Source organism: Megascapheus bottae, chromosome 22 (assembly GCF_031878675.1).
Source record: "Megascapheus bottae isolate mThoBot1 chromosome 22, mThoBot2.hap1, whole genome shotgun sequence".
NCBI classification, from domain to species: Eukaryota; Metazoa; Chordata; class Mammalia; order Rodentia; family Geomyidae; genus Megascapheus; species Megascapheus bottae.
In genome coordinates, this window is record NC_143530.1 from 5,420,009 (window position 1) to 5,441,161 (window position 21,153).

The 21,153-nt window shown below is 47.3% G+C and overlaps 1 protein-coding gene across 4 annotated transcripts in view; it reads left to right on the plus strand.

The window, feature by feature from the left end:
• Clic5 (CLIC family member 5) overlaps positions 1–21,153 on the plus strand; it is a 110,390-nt gene that overhangs the window by 37,372 nt on the left and 51,865 nt on the right. Inside the window, exon 1 of one of the 4 annotated variants that reach the window (XM_090355544.1) lies at positions 9,952–10,068. The exons of the other annotated variants lie outside the window; for them this stretch is intronic. Coding sequence (XP_090211670.1) covers positions 10,009–10,068 — 60 coding nt within the window. The 5' untranslated portion in view covers positions 9,952–10,008. Of the gene's footprint in view, positions 1–9,951; positions 10,069–21,153 lie in introns of those variants that run through there. 4 annotated transcript variants of the gene reach the window in all.

Below are 21,153 nucleotides of genomic sequence, written 5' to 3' on the forward strand. Positions count from 1 at the left end.
TGGCTCTCATTCAGATTGTAGACATAGATACCATCTGGTTTTTATGCACATTGAGATGATAGTATACTGTTTATCTGTTATTCTGTTATATCCTATATTACATTTATTGATTTGCATGTGCTAAACCACGATTGCAATCCTGGAATGAACCCAAATTGATCATGGTATATAATCTCTTTTTAATGTATTTTTGCAAATTCAATTTTTAAGTCTTTTACTGGGAATTTTTGCCACTGTATTCATAGGGAATTGGCCTCTAATTTCCTTTTTGTGTTGTGTTCTTGTGAGTATACTGCAAATACTGGATTCAAAACTTGACTTTGGTAATGTCTTCCTTTTCTATTTTTATAATAGTTTGAGAAGCCCTGGTGTTAATTCTTCCTTAGGGATCCAGTAGAGCTTCAAAGTGAATCAATTCAGTCTTGCTTTACTTTGTAGGCATATTATTACTGCTTCAATTTTGTTGCTTACTACAGTTCTGCTTATGTGGTTGATATCTTCTTGGGTCAATTTAATAAGTCTAGGAATGGATTCACTTCTAGATTTTCAAGTTTATTAAAATACATGTTTTCAAAATACATAGTCCTTTAGATTTCATTGGTATTAGATTTCCATTGTTGCCTGTAACTTTATTGATTTTGATTATTTTGCTTCTTCTTTTGATTTGTATAGCTAAGGGTTTGTCAATCTTGCTAATCTTTTCGAAGAGTCAACTTTAGTGTTTGTCCTTTGTGAGGCTTGAGCTCAAGTCCTTGAGCTTTTTCACTCCAGGCTGGTGTTCTATCACTTTGATCCACAATGCCACTTCCACTTTTCTGGAAGTTAACTGCAGATAAGAGACTCACGGAGTTTCCTGTGGAGGCTGGCTTCAAATAGTAATCTCAGCCTTCTAAGTAGTTAGGAGGTGTGAGCCACCAACACCCAACTCCAACTTTTTATTTCTTGAACTCTTTCGGGTTTTTGTTTTGGTTGTGTGTATGTATATGTGTGTGTGTGTGTGTGTGTGTGTGTGTGTGTGTGTGTGCACATGTTGTGCACACACCAATCCTGAGGTCAAAACTCAGAGCTTTGGCATAGTCTCTCATCATATTCACTCAAGGCTCATGCTCTACACTTGACCCATAGCTACACTCCCTGCTTTTTGGTGGTTAATTGAAGATAAGGGTCTCATGACCTTTGCTGCTCAGGCTGGCATAAGTATCTTCAGCAATGCTATGAATTTTGTTTATTATGGAAAAATTTTAATTTCTCCTCTTTTTTTTCGGCTGACTATAGTACTCTAAATTGGTAGATGTTTTATTTCAAGGCTTGAAATACATTATGTCATACCTTCCTGGATTTTAGAATTTCTGTTGTTAAGTATGCTGTTATTCAAGTGGGTTCAACTTTATAAAAAACTTGTTGGTGCTTTCAGCCTTTAGTATTCTTTCCCTGTTCTGTACATTTACTGTTTTAACTATAATATGTCTTAGAGTTGTTATTTTCTTACCTTATATGCTAATTCCTAAAAGCATCCTATACCTGAATGTTTATCAAATTTTGGAATTTTTTCATATTATTTTTAATATGTTTTGTCTGTTTAACTTTCACTTTCTCTGCACCCATAATCTATAAGTTTTGTCTTTCAGTACTGTCAGTTTTGGTTGTCCCATTTATACATTTTTACTTTTTTCATCAGACTGTTGTGCGGCACTTACTTTGTCTTTAAGCACTGACATTCTGTCCTCAATTTGGTTCATACCATTGGAAAGACTTAGCACTAATATTTTATTTGGCTTCTTGAGCTTCTTCTTTCCCTGAATTTGAATTTGAATTTTTATTTCTTAGTATTTCAATGTCTTCATTAAACTCCTCTTTCAGATCCTTCATTGTTTCCCCAGATTATTACAGCTGCTTGTTTTTATTCTTATTGACTGCCTTCAGATTTTTATAATAGCCTACCCTTGTTTTGTTGATCATTCTTCTCTAGATAATGCATTTGAGTTCTTTGGGCTTTCCCCTTTATTTCTCTTCATTGTTGATCTGTATTTGTGTTAGATTTCCTTATTTGTTTGTTTTCACATTTCTTGTATTTGAACCACAGCACTACTTCTGGCTTTCTTTTTTGGGGGTGAGGTTAATTGGAGATGAATCTCACAGACTTTCCTACCCAGGTTGGCTTCAAAATGTGATCCTCAGATCTCAGCTTCCTGACTAGCTAGGATTCTAGACATCTTCCATCAGTGCCTAGTTTAAAAATATCTATTTTTTTCCAGGCATCAATGACTCATACCTGTAATCCTACCTAGTCAGGAGGCTGAGATCTGAGGAAGCTAGTCAGAGCAGGAAAATGCATGAAACTCTTTAATTAACCACAGAAATCTGGAAGTGGACTTATGGCTCAAATGTTAGAGATCTAGTCCCAAACGGAAAAATACAGGGACAGCAGGTAGGCCCAGTGTTCAAGCCCCAAGAACAAAAGAAAAAGAATATATAAATATAAATATATATATATTAAAAACCTGTTTTATTTTATTACCATTTTTCTGTTTTTAACCCAATATCATAACTTTTTTATTTTTTAAAGATATTAAAGTAAGTCATTTATGATTCCTTTAGAAAAATATGATACTTCTTTCCCTGTTTGTTTTTTGGGGAAGAATTTTAAGATTAGTACTTCAGATTATATGGATACAAAATGGACAGCCTAATTGTGACCATATGAATAGGGTTTTGGAGGGTTGTTTTTTCGTGTGGGTCATGGGGCTTGAGCTCTGGGCCTAGGCACTGTTCTCGAGCTCTTCTGCTCAAGACTGCCCCCCTACTTTGGAGTCACAGCCCCACTTCCCGTTTTCTAGTGATTAATTGGAGGTAAGAGTCTCAAGATCTTTTGTGCTCGGGCTGGCTTTGAACCATAATCCTCATTTCTCAGCCTCCTGGGTAGCTAGGATTAGGATTGTAGGCATGAGCCAACATGCCTGGCCTGAACACGGTTTATCTTAAGAATGTTTGGCTTTCTACCTGTGAGTGAGGTATAATTCTCCTTGTATTCAGAGTATTCTTTTATCCCAAAAAGTTTTATCCTTTCAAAGCAATTATTTTCATTTTGAGCTAAATTAGTACCTTAGATTTAATCATATTTTATCATGAGAATGAATAGATATTTGAGAGCTTAAAGTTCTTCATCAGCATGCTATCAGGATAATTTCAGCCAATTTTTCTTTGTCATCATTGCAAAATCTAAAGAAATAAATCACTCAATTGTCATAATTTTCTTTTCATTATTTGAAAAGCAGTATCCAAATCAGTCATGACTGATGACATTTTTTTTTTAAGTAAAGATGTTTCAGAAAAGCAGAGACACAGATGAACTGCTAATAAATTTGCATTCCTGGCCCTGATTTTTGACTTGATAGATATTCTGAAACTTGAGACATGGACTTTGGATGATTTTTTAAAATTCCTTGTAGGTTCATCAGTTGAAAAAAATATCAGGACCACTTTTGATGCTTTGAGGACCAGGGTGTGTGAGAGCCTGTCACATGACCAAGCAAGCAGCTTCTCTGTGACCAGCTGGAAAGGAACACAGGAGTTGGGGTTGATGTGTCAACTCGTGGCTGTTGTCCTGCCTCTGCTCTTTAGGTTAGTGACTCCTACATGGAGCAGGGGCCTGGGAGGCAGACAGAGCCCAAGGCTCTGTTTAGCCCTGGAATTCTTTGCCCTGGGAGCTTCATTAAGAGTGTGAGGTCTGCACGGCTCCATGTTCATGGGAGATAAATGTGTCTGAATTCAGCTTTTCTCTTCTGGGGAGCTTTTCAGAGAAGATGTAGTAGCAACAAGGGCTACAAGATGGTAAAAGAGCCAGGAATAAAAGTTAAAAAAATTGATGTAATCAAATTAACTTCAATATGCATTTTTAATCATAAAACCACTTAGATAAAATATCAGAGGACTCTGATCCTTCACTGATAGCTGGGTATAAAGATAGCCCATGAGTAAAGCCAAGAGTGAGGTAAAGTTGACACGAGAAATATATAGTCCAATATCATCTTAGAGCAATGTTTACCTTCTGGCTACAATTTCATTGCAAACGTTTGTGCCCTGCATTGGACTGAGGAAGTTATAAATAGTTACATAGAAACTCTTTTCTCTGAATGATTTGCTTAAAAGTCAACGTATCTTCAGTAGAGTTGCTGTTATGGGTTCACGCTGGAACTTTTTCATCTTTTTTCTTCAAAGATGTCTTGAAATCACAAAGGTTACTGATATCTATTTACTCAAAAGGATGAACAATATGATACAACAATGGAGACTCCCAACTAGATACACATGGGAAACTGATGCCAGAACCTCAGTTCCTCCAGCCGGAATCCCCTATTACAATCCAGATTCTACACACACACACACACACACACACACACACACTCTCACGCGCATGTGCGCACACTATAAAGAGGGGTTAATGACAATGAGTACATTTCTTTTTGAACAACACATCTTGTTTGCCTCTGATGATCTTTAACTGAGTTTTCTGATGCTTATAAGTAGATATTTGTATCCATACCAGTTGCAACCTATATGTAATAATGAGGACTGTGGTCTGTATGATTAAAGAAGAAGATCTCAGGTCTGCATGAGATGCACAAGAATCAACAGCACAGTGGTGTGCTTTGAAAAGGAAGCCACATCCTGGGGAATAAAAAGTATTATTTTTACAGCTCCAGATTCTCATTTACAAAAAAAAAGGTGTTTCATCTCTGTAGGTTCTTCAGTTAATGTACAAATGAAAGCACAAATGTGTTAACAAATCGTCAGAAATCCAGAGAAAGGCTGTATGCAAAAGTTCAGGTGATGTAGATAGATGAAGAATAAAATAATAAAGCCAGAAAATAAGATCTCCATTCATTGATTCTGATTTGTCACAGAGAATCTTACAGTATAATGAAAAGAGCCACAGACTGAAATCCACAAATTCCAAACACTCCTCAAATTTCCCCAAACCTAAGTTTCTTTAAATTGCGGAAATAGTACATGTATGAAGCTGTCTACACTGGCAGAAATCAGAGCAGTTCATGCATAATATCTCAGGTAATGCACTGATCTGTTTGTTGTTCGTCTTTCACGTCGGGACTGCTGTGTCGCAGTCTCACAGAGGCTCTCTCCTTTATCATCCTCAGCGTGGAAACCAATGTAGTGTAGAGCTGAGTAAGAGCAGTCAGTAGTTGGATGGTCTTTAACATTTTGTCTTAGACCTCTTCCATGGTTGTGTGTGTGTGTGTGTGTGTGTACTTTTGTGCAATAGTTGTCTTCTATGTGCTCTTGACGGAGCTCAAGTAGAAGGACAATCACTGGAGCAATGGCTTCTGCCAAAAATGCACAGCAATGCAACAGATTGCATCCTCAGATCACTTGTCTCCTGCCCCTTGGCGCCTATGATTCTCTTTTTTTCAGGGCTGGAATCTTCACTAGCATCCATATCTCCTTCAACTGCACTACTCTAGGCACTCAGCAAAGCATGGCTGTGAGGATGGGTTCTGTGGGGGGTGGGGGGAGTACTAGCTTTGTTGTTTTTCACTGTGCATGGGCAAGGTGTTCAGCCTCTTCTAATCCTTGGCCTCTTCAAGTCTTCTCCTTTGTGAGACAAGAGCCATAGCCCTGCCTAATTGAGTCGTTTATGAGAGGAAGTGAGCCGGTGAAGGATTCAGCCCTGGCAGACTCTGAATAAATGTGAACTCTTACTTTTATCTCATAACACTCTCGTAAGCTGTCATTCAAATCGAGAGCTATTTAAAAACTTCATACTCTAATTCTATTTCATTCATGTGAGAAGATGGCTGTGAATAAGAGACCTGTTAGAGCCGGGCTCATGCCTGTAATCCTAGCTACTCAGGAAGCTGAGATCTGAGGATCAAGGTTCAAAGCCAGCCCAGGCACAAAAGGACCCGAGACTCTAATCTCCAATTAACCCCTAGAAAATGGGAAGTGGGGCTTGGCTCAAGGGTAAGGTGGTAGCCTTGAGCTAAAGAGCACTGGGACAATGCCCAGGCCTAGGGGTAGGGTGGTAGCCCTGAGCTGAAGAGCTCAGGGACAGTGCCCAGGCAGAATTCAAACCCCTTGACCCACAAAAAAAAAAAGAGAGATCTGTTAGATTTGTGTGCATCCACTGATGCCGGCAGTGGTAAGTTCCTGATCACATGCTTGCATGTCACAATGGATAAATATCTCTGAAACTGTAGGACAAAATAGACCCTTCCTCCTTTGAACTGCTTTTCTCAGGGGTCCCATCACAGCAGTGAAATGGTTAAGGAAGGAAGGGAGACACTTCTGGGACTGTCTGACTCTGCACTGCAAAAATATTTTGGAACTGGCCTGCTGGAGGAATAGGTAAAAGTTTGGAGATGGAAACTGGAGCAGCATTCTACAGCGTTCTAGGAAGAGTTCAATAAATGAGTGATTCTGGTAGCACCTCAGAAAAGAAGAATGCAAATAGGAATTCAGGGAGCAAAAAGGCTGTGTTTGTGAAGCTTCAGGGAGGAATGAGTGCTACTCTGGGAACTGGACTTGACTGTGTAAGAGCACACAGAGTGTCTGCACATCACAGGCGCCACAGCACCCCCGTGTAAAGGGATGCATCATGAGTGGACCAGTAGGGTGAGTCATGGTGGTTGACAAGAGCTCTTGGTTTTGATCCACCTCTCCCTTGGCTATCTACCAGGACACCGGCTGCTGCTATGGGGGCTTGTGCTGCTGGTCCCACCCAGTTCCTACAGAACAGACTGAAGTAGCAACCAACTCCAAGTCTCCTTACAGCCCAACTGTGACCTCATGGAAATGTCATCCGTCCAGGACTTACCTCTCTCTGTACCCACATGGTGATCTCCAGAGACACATGAGGCTCACACTTCGGTAGCTTTTACTTAAACTATAAAAAGGCATATGGAATTAAAACTAAAAATATATGCAGAAAGAATTGATGGTGCTAAAAATAGACCTTTTGATTTTCTTTCTGTCTTTTTTTCTTTTCCTCCCTTTCCTTCTTTTGCCCAAAAGATTTATAGTATCAATCCTCTGTTCTTTTGAAGGGCTATCCAAATGGGAGATAATTTCCAGAAACTGTGATTGTAAGGGAGCTTCCTATTTTCCACTATGTAGTGGACATTTGGAGAAGATAAAGCGACATTAACTCTGCCAGGTTAAGGCAAGGGACATTGGCCCACACATTGCTTAGCTGGTAGAGCCAAGGAAGTGTTGTCAAATTCCTATCAAGTATTTTTTATTAAAAACCCTCAAAGGCATTTTATGACTAATATTATATTTTATTTACTTCTGCTACACCGCTATTAAAAATGTCATTACTCCCCTGCCCCCACTGCTAGCAGTGATAATGTCATGAAGCAGCAGCTCTAGCCTCCATGTGACCTTGGTCCCTCCCCAGGGCGTGTGGTCATCCGTCCAGAGTGTGAGTGAGTATGCATCTGAAGGGCTTGGAGATGCAAGCCTGAAATCAAGCTATCCTGGACCCAGTTGAGCTGGATGATGCTTTTTATTTATTTATTTTTTTAGCTGGGGTGGGGGGAGATGAGAACCCACTTGCACTGGGAATCTGCAGTGTTCAGGGGCCCTGCCTTCTTCTCTGCCTATCAGAGACCTGGCCAGCCAAGGGGCCTTTCCCTTCAGGAAGTCTTTATCTCCCCAGCCTAACCGTGATAGGCCATCTCCCCGTGTGCTGGCCCATCTGCCTTCCCTTCCGCTTTCCATCACGGTGCTCTCAGACAAATCAACTTCAAAAGGCAAAAAGTCTTATTCTGGCTCACAGTCTTGGAGCTTTGAGCTCATGGCCAATTGGGCCTGTGGCTTTAGGCCTGTTTTGGCACAGTATATCACAGTGGAAAGGCTATTGACCTTGTGGCTGGAGAGAGCAGAGAGAGGGGGGTGGAAGGAAGGAGGTAAGGGAGGGAGGAGCCCTGGGGCTGGTGGCTCATGCCTCAAATCCTAGCTACTCAAGAGCTTGAGATCTTGAGTATGACCTGAGGATCATTCTTGGAAGACAGTCCAGGCAGAAAAGTTCATGGGAGTCTGATCTCCAATTAAGAAGTAAAAAGCCAGAATGTAAGTGTAGCTCAAGTGATAGAGAATGAAAAAGCCAAGAGTGTAAAGTCCTGAGTTCAAACCCCAGTACTGACACACAAAGGAAGAGGGAGGAAACAGGATCACATAACCCATTCTGAGAAAATGCCCCTAGAACTAACTGGTAGGCATTAGCTGTTGCCTCTCTGCACTTCTGCTACCTCCCAGTAGGGTCCATTTTCCTGGCATCTAAGCACTCTGGCATTCTTCTTTCTGTGGGATTCCTTTATTCCTCACAATGGTGTGAAACAAGTAACTATTCCTATGTAAGGCACAACAGAGCATAGACAGTATTAACTAAAGAGAAGACAATAGAATAAAAGTAAGTGAATCCAGATTGGGATGTGAAAGACACAGCAGTGGTTCCTTAAAAAGAAATCAAGGGTGGAGATGCAGATTGCCCCTAACACTTTAGGAGACCATAGCATACACATTTATCACGCATTTTTTTTCATACTCTCCTATTTAACAATCTTAAGCGTATTTCCAAGAAAAAAACAAAAAACAATCCCATCCATCAAACCGAAGGACGGGGGAGCACGGTGGTGGTGTTGAGCGTGCTGAGCGGGGAGCTATGCACAGATCCATCACCAGAGGCCCCAGGAATGGAGAAGGGGCGCCCTGGACAGCGCCCAGCGGACACCTCGTGCTGCCTCCACTGGGGAAGGGCGAGAGGCAGGGGTGGAGGGGTCCCAGGTATGACCATTCGCTGAATGCCTCACTCACGAGCTGTGTGTTTTTCCTGTCCCTAGAAGACAAAAGGAGACGAGAAAACAGAGGGGGGGGGGAGAAAGGATGAAAGGAAAAGGCACAGAAAGGAAGACGTGGGAAGACTCAGGGTGGCAGTTATTGGCTCCCGGCTGGCTGCCCCTTCCCCTGGCTTGGCTCAGCTTGAAGAGAGCAAGTGCTCCCGTTCAGCTTTCTTTCCCCCCTCCCTCACCCCTCCCTCCCTCCCCCCTTCTTCCCTTCCTCCCCCCTTCTTCCTCCCCCATGGGTCCCTTCCTGAGCAGCCCTGATAGTGGCAAGTGGTTCACACAGGCACCTGAGTAGCTGGACAGCCAAGATGCACTAAGGACCCAGGACTGGGAAAGCCATGGCCACTCTCCTTCCTCTTCCCCTCCCGCCCCTCCCCTTCTCCTCCCCCTCCCCTCCTCGTACCCCCCTCCCGCGGGCGGTGCTGTCGGGCGCCCGCCTAGGTGTCCCCTCGCCCTCCCCTCCCCCTCGCCCTCCCCTCCCCCTTGCCCTCCCCTCCTCTCCCCTCGCCCTCCCCCTCCCCGCCCCTTCGCCCTCCCCTCCCCTCCCCCCCGGGGGCGGTGGCATGGGGCGCCCGCCCAGGTGTCCCCTCGCCCGCCCCTCCCCCTCCCTCCCCCTCCCCTCCCCCTCCCCCTCCCCCCCGCCGGCGGTGGCGTCGGGGCGTCCGCCCAGGTGTCCCCTCCCCCTCCCCTCCCCCCTCCCCCCCGCGGGCGGTGGCGTCGGGGCGCCCGCCCAGGTGTCCCCTCGCCCGCCCCGCCCTCGCCCGCCCCGCCCCTCGGCCCCGGCTATTTCGGGCGCGGGCGCCGCGCCGGTCGCTGACAGCGGCGGATCCGGTGACACCTCGCGGCCGCCCCGCACTTGTTGCTCGGGACCCGCGGTCCGCCCTCGCCGCCGCCTCCTCCGGGCGCCCCGGCTCCGCTCCCCGCGCGCCCGGGACGCCCTCGGCCGGCGCCGGGTCCCCGCCGGGCAGTGGCGGCACCGCGGTCGACGGCGGCGCGTGCAGCCCTTGCCGCCCCGCCTGCGCCCCGCCTGCGCCCCGCCGCGCCCCGCCGCCCCGCGCCCCGCTGCCCCGCGCCCCGCCGCCCGCCCGCCGCCGCGGTGGCTCCCCTTCGCCCCGGAGGAGCCGCGGCCCCGCGCGCCCGCGGCACGATGGACTCGGCGGCCGCCAACGGGGACGACCGCGACCCCGAGATCGAGCTCTTCGTGAAGGTAGGCGGGCGGCGAGGGGGGAGCGGGGCGGCGCGTGGGGTCCTGCGCGGGCTGCGGCGGGCGCAGGGAGCCCCGGAGGACATCCCCGGGCACGGCGGCGGCGGGCGGACGCTGGACGGAGCCCGCGGGGGCGCGGCCTCGCCGGCGGCCACCGCCTTCTCCAGGGGACAGCCCTCCTGACCCGCCGGGGCGCGGGGCGGGCGGCTTCTCCTGCCTGGGAGCTCGCGGAGCAGAACGAGCGCGCCTCTCCCCCCGGGGGGCCATGGCCACCGCGGGCCCGCGCGCCTCTGCCCGCCAGCCCGGCTGCGCCCCGCGCCCCCGTCCCTCTCCCCGGGCAGCCTCAGCAGTCGGGCAGGAGCTGGAAACCTGAGCCCCCGAGGGAGCTGGCAGGAGGGGTCACCTGTCCCCTGGGTCCCCAAGGAGGGGCCGTGGCAGTGGGAATCCGATTCTGAAATGCAGCTTGTCCCTAGAAACCTTCAGGTTGCGGGGAAGGTGAGAGCTGTTTCTGGCTTAGCGCTTGCCAGGGCGAAGCAGCCAAGAACAATTGGTGAAGCTGCCATGCTCCTTGGAATTTTGCACAACCCATCCGTACTCCAAAGCAAGACTTTGGCAACTGTGTGCGCGTGCATATATAGAATCGTGATCACAATTCCTTGGTCCTTGGTATCTGTACTTCTGAGAATATACTCACTTAGCATTTCTTTTATTCGGGCAAAAGATATGTCAGTTGTGCTGGTTGGCTATGGAGATTGATTTTTTCATTCTTTTGATTTTTTTCAAAATGACATCTGTCACTTTAGTGACACCTGCTTTCCTCAGCCTTCGCTCTTTCACATGCCCTAGTTTGGTTTCTAGACATCCTTTGTGTGGGATTTCCAGGTCCTCTGTGGCAGACCTAAGTACAGAAAGAGGCCATGTCCCCTCTATGCTGGGCCTTCCACGTGTCAGAGTGCCCAGAACTCCTATTCCAGACTGGACGCCTCAGGAACAGGTAGCGCTTTCACAGAGCAAGGAGTTTGGCTGCTTTCCTTAAGAAAGTGAGTCCTTATTCTAGGACTTCCTCAGATTCCCTGGGAACAGAACTTTGCAGGTGTCAAGTTCCCGAGAGTTATTTGAAACACGAATTGGTTCTTTGGAGCCGGAGAAGCCCTTTGCCCCAGGACTAGGCATGGAGATCTATCTAGTCTAGCCCCAACTTGGCTGAGTTGGAGAGTTAGTTCTTCTATATGCAAAGCTCACTTGCCCAGCTCCTAGTACCGCCTCCCCAGTGAATTTTAAAATGCCTGTGTTGCCACTTTTATTTAATTTTTCCTAAGGGTAGCATTATTTTTGACCAGTCCTGGGACTTGAACTCAGAGCCTGAGCACTGTCCTTGAGGCTTTTCTCAAGGCTAGAATTCTACCACTTGAGCCACAGCACCACTTCTGGGACTAAGGAATCAAACCCAGGTCTTTGTGCATGCTAGGCAAGCACTCTACCAGTGGGCCAAACTCCAGGCCCAAGGAAACAAATTTTGAGACCCAAGTAAGTCTTAATAACAAGCCCAAAGACCAGACTGCTGAAAAGGCTGTTTTGGTCAGAAGCTTCAAGCTAATGGTACCATGGATAGGAACAAATCAAATCTGGAAATGCCATGAAAAGGTTATTGGGGCCTCAAACTGTGTCATCTTCAAAGATGTCATGTCCTGACTTCCAGACTTAGAAAGTTCGCTGCATAGTATGATTTCCATAAATAAAGAAAAACCCTCTAGTGGGCAGGTTACGGTGATGGTGATGGTCAATGCTCCATTGTAAGGACCCCCAACATAAGCTGTCCCTGGAGCCTACCCTTCCAAGCCACCAGTGACTTTAAGGATATGTGACCCCATCCCCTCCTGACCGGTAGTCACTGTGTATCTGTGTCGATTGCTGGTGATAATCATAGTGATGTTGGTAAATGGCAGGATTTGGGGACTGGTGACGCACGCTCATCTGTCTTATCTCATTTGGTCGCCAGCATCCTTGATCCTAAGGACTGGCTCACCAGGGAAAAATGAAGAAAACAAACCTGACTCAGGCACCTTGTGAGACTCACAGAGCACTGAGTGGGCTCTGATTGCCTCCTGGGTCACAGCCCAGGGAAACCGGAACGGTGACTTGTTGCATTTCATGTGCTCAGAGGTAGTCAGCAAGCAGCATTCCATGCAGCCCTCCTCTGTGGTCCTGCAGACCCAAATGTCCCATCCTCTTCAGAATACCCAAATATGTCAGTCTTTGGAGAAGCAGGGCTTTCACGTGTCTTCTTGTGATAGCAGTGCTGCGTTATCACAGGATTTGCTACCCTGTCCTGATGTGTTCACAAAACCTGGTCAAGGATATTGCTAGGCAGTCCAAGATTGTCCCCCTCCCTGCAATTTATTTGTGCATAATAAGAGAGAGCAGACCAGATAAGCCCCAATTCTACTGCTTTATACTACCTTGAGGGTGAAGTAGAGATTTGAAAGGACAGAACCTGCACTCAAGTCTTAATCTCTCTCTTGTTAGCCCAGTGGTTTGGAAAAGTTGTTGAATGAAGTGACCACATCAGTCATTATCCAAACTAAGACACTTCTTGCTGGCACAGAAAGAGAGCAGCAGTGCTTCCCCTGGGAGAGATGAGACCAGGATTGCTTGGGAAATGAAAGTGCATGGACCTGGGTGGGAAAATGTTGTCACCACAAGCTTGCTGCAAGGATTCCAAGGAAACATACGTATGGGTGAAAGTACTGACTTCTCCCCTGACTGGAGTCCCTGGGTAGACAGGCCCTCCCAGCAGCTGCATTTGCCTGAGGGAACCAAGGCCCAGTTCCTTCCTCTCCTGTGGGGATATTTTGAGAACCGTGAGATCATCTTTACTTTGGACTTTGATCATAAAAGGAGGGGAGCAGGTTAGAGAATGGGTAGTGGCCGTGAGGGTGGGTTATAGAAAGAATTAAAAGGGTGAGGAAGTCAAAGCAAAACAGAAACTCACTGGGGAAGACAAACACAGGATGTACTGAGTGCGTTAGATCAAGCTACTCCTCCCATCAGGTCTGCCTCTTCTGTTCTCAGGTCCACACACACCCCAGGGCCAGAACACCACCGAGTGAAGTGACCACAGAGGAGGAATTCCCTGCACACATTTATTTCTTAGGGCCTGGGAGCTGAGTTTCAACAGAAAACAGTGGCCCTCGTCCTCAGCTACTCAGTCCAGATGTTTAAATTCCTGGGTCAGCCAGGCAGGTCTCCAGGCAAATTACACCCATGTCTCTGGGGGTAGGAGGGGGCTCGAAGCCCATCTTAGGAGACTTGGGGGTAAAGTCCTAGTGGAGAAATAGGATCAGAGGTCCAAAAGCAGAGAGCTTCTGCTCGGGCTGGGGTAGGTAGCCAGGCTGTTGGAGGAGTCATTGTGGAGAACGTGGTCAGGAGCGTCTCTTTAGACAGTTGCTCAGTTAACAAATGCTGACCAGATAGCACAGCCTGCCCACAGCACTCCAGAACAGTCAGTACCTTGGGTTGATCCAGCCAAATGATCATCAATTCACTGTGGAGGGAATAAAAACGGAGCCCTCCCGATTGTCTGATGGAAGGGACTAGTTGTTTCTGAGTGACTCAGAAAGCCCTGACAGTGATTTAGTGCACAAATCAGGTTGTAGGGGGAGAGGGGAGGGCGTGTGATGTGTCATCTGACTTCCAGTACCAACAGGGTCAAATCTTGTATTGCTTCCTCTGTGGTTCCCAGCTGCTCTAGCTACTGGTCATTTTTGGGCAGCTCACCCAGGTGTGAGCTCATCAGGGTTTTAATAGTCCCTTCATCACTTTCAGCACAGCCATGGCTGTCTGTCCCCACCACCCCGAAATGACAAGTGGCTCCTGTCACAATACTCAAATCTACTTGCTCTGCTGTCCTTGAGTGCCTCCTTTCACTGCAGTGCATGCACAGAATGCCAGTGTGAGGGCACCATGAGACCCTTCCAGGAAGGTGACCCTGGGTCTCAGGGGGAGTATGTTAGCTTGTGTCCTGCTCACCTGCAATGTCTCTCTGCCACTTACGGGCTCTCTCCAGCCAAGGCAGAGCCTGTCAATTTAGACAATCAGGTAAAAAATAAAATAAAAGCTTTCTATTCTTGGTTCTCTTTGAGTTGCCAGGGGCTTAGCCAGGATATGTTAGAAAAGAGTGCAATTTGAGGTGTTAGGCTGTGGTTTACCAGGTATGCAGGCTAGGACATATTTTTTTGACGTGTCTGAGCTATAGTGTGTGTGAGTTCTAAAGCTTGAACTCAAGACCCAGGCACTGTCTCTGAGATTGTTTGCTCAAGAATAGCACTGTTCCACTTGAGCCATAGCTCCACTTTCTGATTTTTTTTGGAACTGCGTAATTGGAAATAAGATTCTCATAAGCTTTTCTTCCCCAGGCTGGCTTTGAACCATGGCTAGGATTATAGGCGTGAGCCACTATACCAGGGTTTTGTTTTGTTTTGCCTTGGGTTTTACAAATGAAATGCCAGCCTTAATCTGACATGTTTCATGGAGTTGGTTGGGGCACCGAACAAGTTGTGTATGAATCTGAGGTCTGAGTCAGGGTCTCCTCTGAAGGCTTTATAAACTCACTTAGTGAAAGCCAAGTCCTGCATTTCCTTCCCTGGGTGGGTAAAGGAAGTGTGAGCTCACACTCACCTGCTTGTGTCTCATTGTTGGAGTCAGGATGCAGACCAAAGGCAACTGTGGCTGAACCTGGCTGCCTGCCGCTGGTTTTGATGAGCCAATTCTCCCAGGTCAGCTGGGAAGGCAGCTGTGGGTCTCTGTTTGAAAGGATGAGTTTGGTGTCACTACATGACAAGGGCAGATCCTTGACCCCAGAGTTGGATCCTGGAAGTGGATTCCTCCTGTGAACTTGCTCCCTCATTCAGGGAAGTTCCTACCTAGCTGACTCCCATAGAGATGTTATTTCAGAGCTCTAATCCTTTTTCCCATTGGGCTCCAGGGATGGCTTCCAGGATATCTGAACACTGTAACTTTGACCTTGGATGAAGAAGCCTTTGGAGTCTAGGCCCTTTGATTCTAGGAGGATCTTTGGTTCTGTTTTCAGATTTTCCCATCTCCTTACCAGTAAGTCCCCAGTTCACCCTCGCCATAGAAGCCCTCAGAGAAAATAGACTTCTGAAAGACCTAAGTCTACAAAAGGACTCTCTCTGTCAAAAGGTCTGCTCCAGCTAGCAGCATTCTCTTCTGCCAACCCCCCGTGTGACAGCCCATTTTGGAAATGTGTTATTTTCCTTCAAGGAATGGTCTGACATGTGAAATTCTGTTAACTACAGATAGGGTGCTGTCAGAGAGGAAAGGAATCCTTCCTGCTAAAGGGAGATGGAGTTGGTTCCCTCTAGACATGGCCTCTAGCTCTGCTGGCATGGGAAGCTCCTCCAGACTGTGTGGATTGTAGTCCTAACGAGAAACGACGGTGAGAGCACTGGCTCTCAGCACCAGAAGCACAGGAAGGTCTGCAGATTTTCTTGAGACCCCTATGTCCACCGATTGAGACTTCAGAGGCTGGGGTGATGTCCTGGTAACTGTACCCTTAGGAAGCATCCCAGAGTTCATCCTATAGTTCACCAGGAACTAAGAACCAGGGTCCCTAAACCTTGGGTACAGGGAGTGGACTAGGCAGTGAAGACTGACATTCAGAATAAGATGGAAGCTTTTTCCCAATCGCAGCATGCATTTCACAGGAAGGGGGAGGCTGAGGCAAAGATTCTGGTGCACATGAGTCACCCCCCCCACCCAGACTGACCTCCAATGAACCAGGAAAACAAGGAAGGAATGCTTCGAACCCCCCCCCCACACCTCTAATTAGTTCTTCTCCTCTTGCCATATTTTCTTTTATAATATAGGAGTGACAAGTTATTTCCAAAGCTGGACAGAAAAATGAGGATAGGTCTTAGTGAGATAAAAAAAATGTAGGGAGACAAGGGAGTTGACAAGCATTTGAGCAATTAGCAAAAGTATTTATGACATGTCCACTTTGAGCCAGGCTAAAGCTGAAAGGAGGTGGAGGAAATTCAAGAAGGAAATGAGGTCTCAGCAGTGGGGGAGTGACACACAGTGGGGGCTGATGAGGGGCATCACACAAAATAAGAGATGTCAATGAAGGGACCCATGTGATCCAACGCTACTCTCCAAGTGTGAATTTGGGGGGAAGTAGGACTGGACTTGCACCCCAAAGAATGATCACGATTCTCAGAAGTGTCTAGACTTAGGCGAGCCCAGAAGGTTCAGTTATGTCTCAGAGAGGAGAACGGTCAAGGTTGGCTGCAGTACATGGTAAATGCACAGAAGATATTGGCTTCAGTCCCGGGGAGAGGGAGGAACCAACAGCTGGAAGGACTTCCGTTCCCTTGTAAATACACGGAACTCCTCGGAAATGTCTCCTCACAGCGAGTGACTGACTCCATCCATGTGTGCACAAAAATTCATGTGCTCTGTGGCCAGATGTCATGGGAGGACTGAGAGCTCCCGCTGAGCCAGCCTGGATTTGAGGGCCTGCTTGGCCACACGTGGTCTGTGTGGCTCACTTTAACGCTAAGCCACCCCATCTGTAAAATGGAATCTCCACAATCATCCAGTGATCCCATGTTGGATTTGGGGAGACACAAACAGTCGACAAAAACCTCGGTTCCTCTAGTGTGATGTTCTTGGGTCGCTCCATTTGCCGTCTCACATTTTAGAGTATCTGATGCAAGCTCAGAAGGAGGATATGGGGCTCCTTTTGCCATTGTTGTTGTGGCTACCAGTACCCCTGACCACATGACAATGAGGAGAGGCTTGAAGCAGGGCCACTGAGAGAGCCCACCATGGGGTGAGAGGCAGAAGGGGCTGCGGCAAAGGGACATGGATGCAGCAGTAAGTGGGTGAACAACTTCAAAGAAACCCAGCACACTGGTCAGGGCCAACACACATGAAGCTCTGTAGCAGCATGGTAAATCTCTTCCAAAAAGACAAGTATCTGCACTGGGGCTGTCCACAGCCTGGCATGTGCCAGAGGTTTCACACTGCTGGTACCCTACGCCTTGTGACGACGTCTTCAGGCTTTAGGGTGCTGTTTTGCATTTCATCGATCTGTTCAACAAGTACCCAACTATAGAAATAGCACAAAAGGTGAAGAAGATGGGGGGGGGAGAGATGTTCAGGGAACAGTAATCCAAATGGGAGCCCATTACCTAGAATGCAGAGGAAGTAAAAGCCTTGTCCCAGTTACTGTCTCTTAGGATCCTGCTTTGGGAGGTTGTCATGGTGACAGATAACTAGATAGCTGTCTGTCATGGTGACAGATAGCTTGATTCAGCCCAAAGCTCTTCTCTGGATGGACACCCCTGCCTTCTACCACTGATGGGGAACAAAAGCCTAGTAACCGCAGCAGGGGAGGGGAGGGGGAGAAGGAAGGGGAGGGGCAATCTCCCCTGCCTTGAATTTATTTTCACAATTGAGTTCTCCAGTATCTTGTGGTTATAGCATGAAACCAAGAACCTGTAGCATCTAGGTAACAAAGCAGCCCAGGGGTCTGGCCCTTTGCTGCATATGTCTGAGAATTTTCTTGTGGGGAGACTGAAGGTTCTGGGCCGGGTGTGCCCATCAGACTCTGAGTGAGGGATCGCAAGTGAGGAACATTCCTCCTCCTTATAATTCATCCAGATAAGGGGAGGCATCTTATACGCATCAAATAAGAGAAAAAATAGGAGTGCCTATGTGAACAAGAGGTTTTCCTATTCTGATGTAAGGTGCTGCATTGTTCAGTTCAGGAAAAGTGCTGAAACACGCCTGTGCACTGGTTCCCACGTGAGCTCAAGGCAGCATCTGGGCAGCGGTCACCATCACTTGACCTCCTTCTGCCTAGCAACACTGCTAGGCTCTGCTTCACCCCGGGATCTCAGTTGGAGAATCAGCCCAGAGCTTTGAAAGTAGCCACAGCACTTCCACCCACTTCCCACAGTCCAAAGCTTAATCCAACGGCTGTCGTAATGTGTGAGCCAGGCCGGAAAATGGCATCCTGCTGTCCTCCTAGGAGAAAGGGCATGCAGGTTTGGAGAAACAACATGCCAGCCTTTGCTGTGGGGAGTTATTCCTGTTTCTTCCGTCTCCCTCACTCAGAAGGGATCCACGAGGGTGATTTCCTAACTCACCCCCATATCTCATGCCTAATGGCCTCGGATTAATCTTCCTACAATATGCTCTTCACATCTGCTCCCCTATCTCCTACACTAAGTTCAGCTGCCTCTGCCTGATGTGGGAGACACGCCGCTTCAAGGCTTTCCTTCCTTTGCCCACATTCCCTAACATGGTTGGTTATGTATCTACAGAGTCTGGGCAAGTCTGAAGTCTTTTGAGTCTCTCCAAGGAAGAGGTTTAAACTATTATACACACAAGTTAACTGGCCAGGCATGCAAATAGAATTCTACTGTACAAATGGGGATGTTAACAACACCTGGTCACTCTCCTCCAGAACAGGAGTTCCTTAGCCAGGCAGTTTCCAGATTCCAGCCCACAGGAACAAAGCAGTCTTCAGGGATGGGTTCCTGAACACTCACAATTTGGCAGAAATCTCAGAGGGTTGTGGTGCTCAGACCAAGTAGAAACACTGTGTTTCTGCACTACCAAGCCCCTGGAGAGCATTTTAATCCTACACAACTGAACCCACCGGTGGGAAAGGAAAGCTTCCTGACCATCAGTGTAGGATTGACATTTGGTAGGTGGGTCTTCTGTTCTCGGGTCACCCCTACATGAGGATTTGATGACCTTAAATATGAGCCCCTGACCCGATAGTCATTCTGCACTGTGACCTGTAGAATTGTAAAAACCATCAGGGACTTTTCCTTTCTCCTAAAGCTGCTCATTTCCATTTCCAACTTATAAGCCTCTGCTTGTAAATAATAGGAAAAGGATGGGGTAGGTAGAGAGGGCTGGGAGACACAGGGAAGTGAACGTAATGATGGCATAGAAAACCCAGTCTTCATTCTCCTGTCTATGCAGGTCCCAAAGTCTCTCCCTCCAGAGAAACTAGGATTATAGGCATAAACGACCATGGCTGGCCCTCTCCTCCTCCTCCTCCTTTGGACAAGGTCTTTCTGTGCACGTCAAGCTGACTTGGAACTTGTGATCACCCTGTTTCACCTTCCCAGTCAGCGATTACAGGTGTGTGCCACCATATTTAGTAATGCCAGGCCTTTCAGAATCACAGGTAGTAAGATGGGGGTAGACACTATAATCAATGAAACATTTTAAGCATCTACTCTGCAGTACTAGGCACTGTCTCATTCCTTATCCCTCATCCCACAATGCCACAGGGCAGATCCGTTGTGACTTTCACAGATGCATGACCCAGGCTCTTCAGGAAAGGTGAGGCCTTTTGCTCTGGGTCCCATAGAAAGTGATTCAAAGCCAGGAGGTCTGGTTCCAAAATTGTGCTATGTATATTAATAAAAATAAAAAAATGCAGGTAATGTCAAAGTGCTTGAAATGCACAGTGGCTGTGGCTGCCAGGAGCCAGGCCTCGAGTCTGATTAGGGAATGTGGAGTTACACAGGGTAGACACAGGAACCCTGGAAGAACTTGCAAGCTGGGAGTGGAAGGGCAGGGTCACTCCTGGCCATTGGAGGGACTGCGAGCTCAGGGTAAGTAAGGGAAGTTCTAAGTAAGAGATCTGGTGTCAGGAGGGCACTAAACAGAGCTCTACAGCACACATTTGGAGGGAGTTGGGTTTCTGCAGTGCTCAGGCACAGAGTTGGGGGGAGAAGCCGTTGTTATATTATCCTCCTCCCTCCTCAAACCTGTTGCCACGGGAGGGCCCCTAATTGGGAAACCCCACCTCTACCCCTATTAAGACCCCAGGAGTTTCTCTTGACACTGCCTCCCTGCGGGAGTAAGGGAACCCCTGAAGAAACCCGGGGACCAGCCCTGCAGGCCTCTCTCCCACCTGGAGGAGGATAGGAGGCAACTCCTCAGAACTGTTCCAAGCCCTGTGCCAAGAATCACTGCAACAGGGCGAGCAAGGCACCTTTCATTCCAGAGTGGGGGATAAATGGCTCTTGGTTGGCTTTGAAGTGAAGGAATGAGTTCACAGAACAGGTGAGGCGAGGAAAGGGGGGCTATCAGAGACTCCCCATGGATGAAGGGCTTGAGGCATGGGAAGGGATGGGGCCAAAGGATGTGGAAAAAGAGGCCAGGGATACAGAATAGTTGTATCAGTGCCCTACTGCCCATGCTTGGTGTGATTTCCCTTTGTGTGGACTCAACCAAAGGGGTGAAGATGGCTACTGAGATGTTTTAGATCAGCTACGTTATGTCTTCTCTTCATTCCTACAGAGGGATATGCACGCCAACTGCTTTGTGTTATTAAATATATGTTCTTTATGTGCATGTGTATGTTTCATTCCTATATATGTGTGTGCATACACATACTATATTTATTATATATATCTATGTATATAATGTATATGATATATGTATATTTTATACATATGTGTGTGTGTGTCTGAACATATACTCTTCTGTGATCTGAGGTCCACAACTGACATGCTCACATCCACTTCTCCACCTGGTGGAATGCATGCACATCATATTTGTTCCAGATGACCAGTCTTTGAGTAATAAGTAAAACCTTGCAGTGGGGTCTGGGAATCTTGATTTTAGGCTCTGCTTTCTTCTGTTACTCTGTTGTTTCTGGCTGGTAGCTTGGGTTTCTTCATTATTTCTAAAATAAAGAAATTGAATGAATTGATCCCTAAAGTTCCTTTCAGCTGTAAAGGTTGATAGTTTGATTCTTCTGTGTTGAGAGCTCCATGCAGGGTCCCGGGGCTTTCAGAAGGATGCTTGAGCCCTCATAGTATAGACTGGAGACAGTGGACATTCTCCATAATGGTTCACATGCTAGATGTGTGAGGATTTGCAGGGCAGGCTGTCTCTGTGGGAGGTCAACAACTCTACCACCACTATATGGAAGTAGCCACTGGTACAGCCCAGATTGGCTCAGAGCTGTGGGCTTGGCCTTCCTTGGCAATTAGCAGGGGGAGAGGAAGAGAAGGAGCTGCTTTCAGAGTT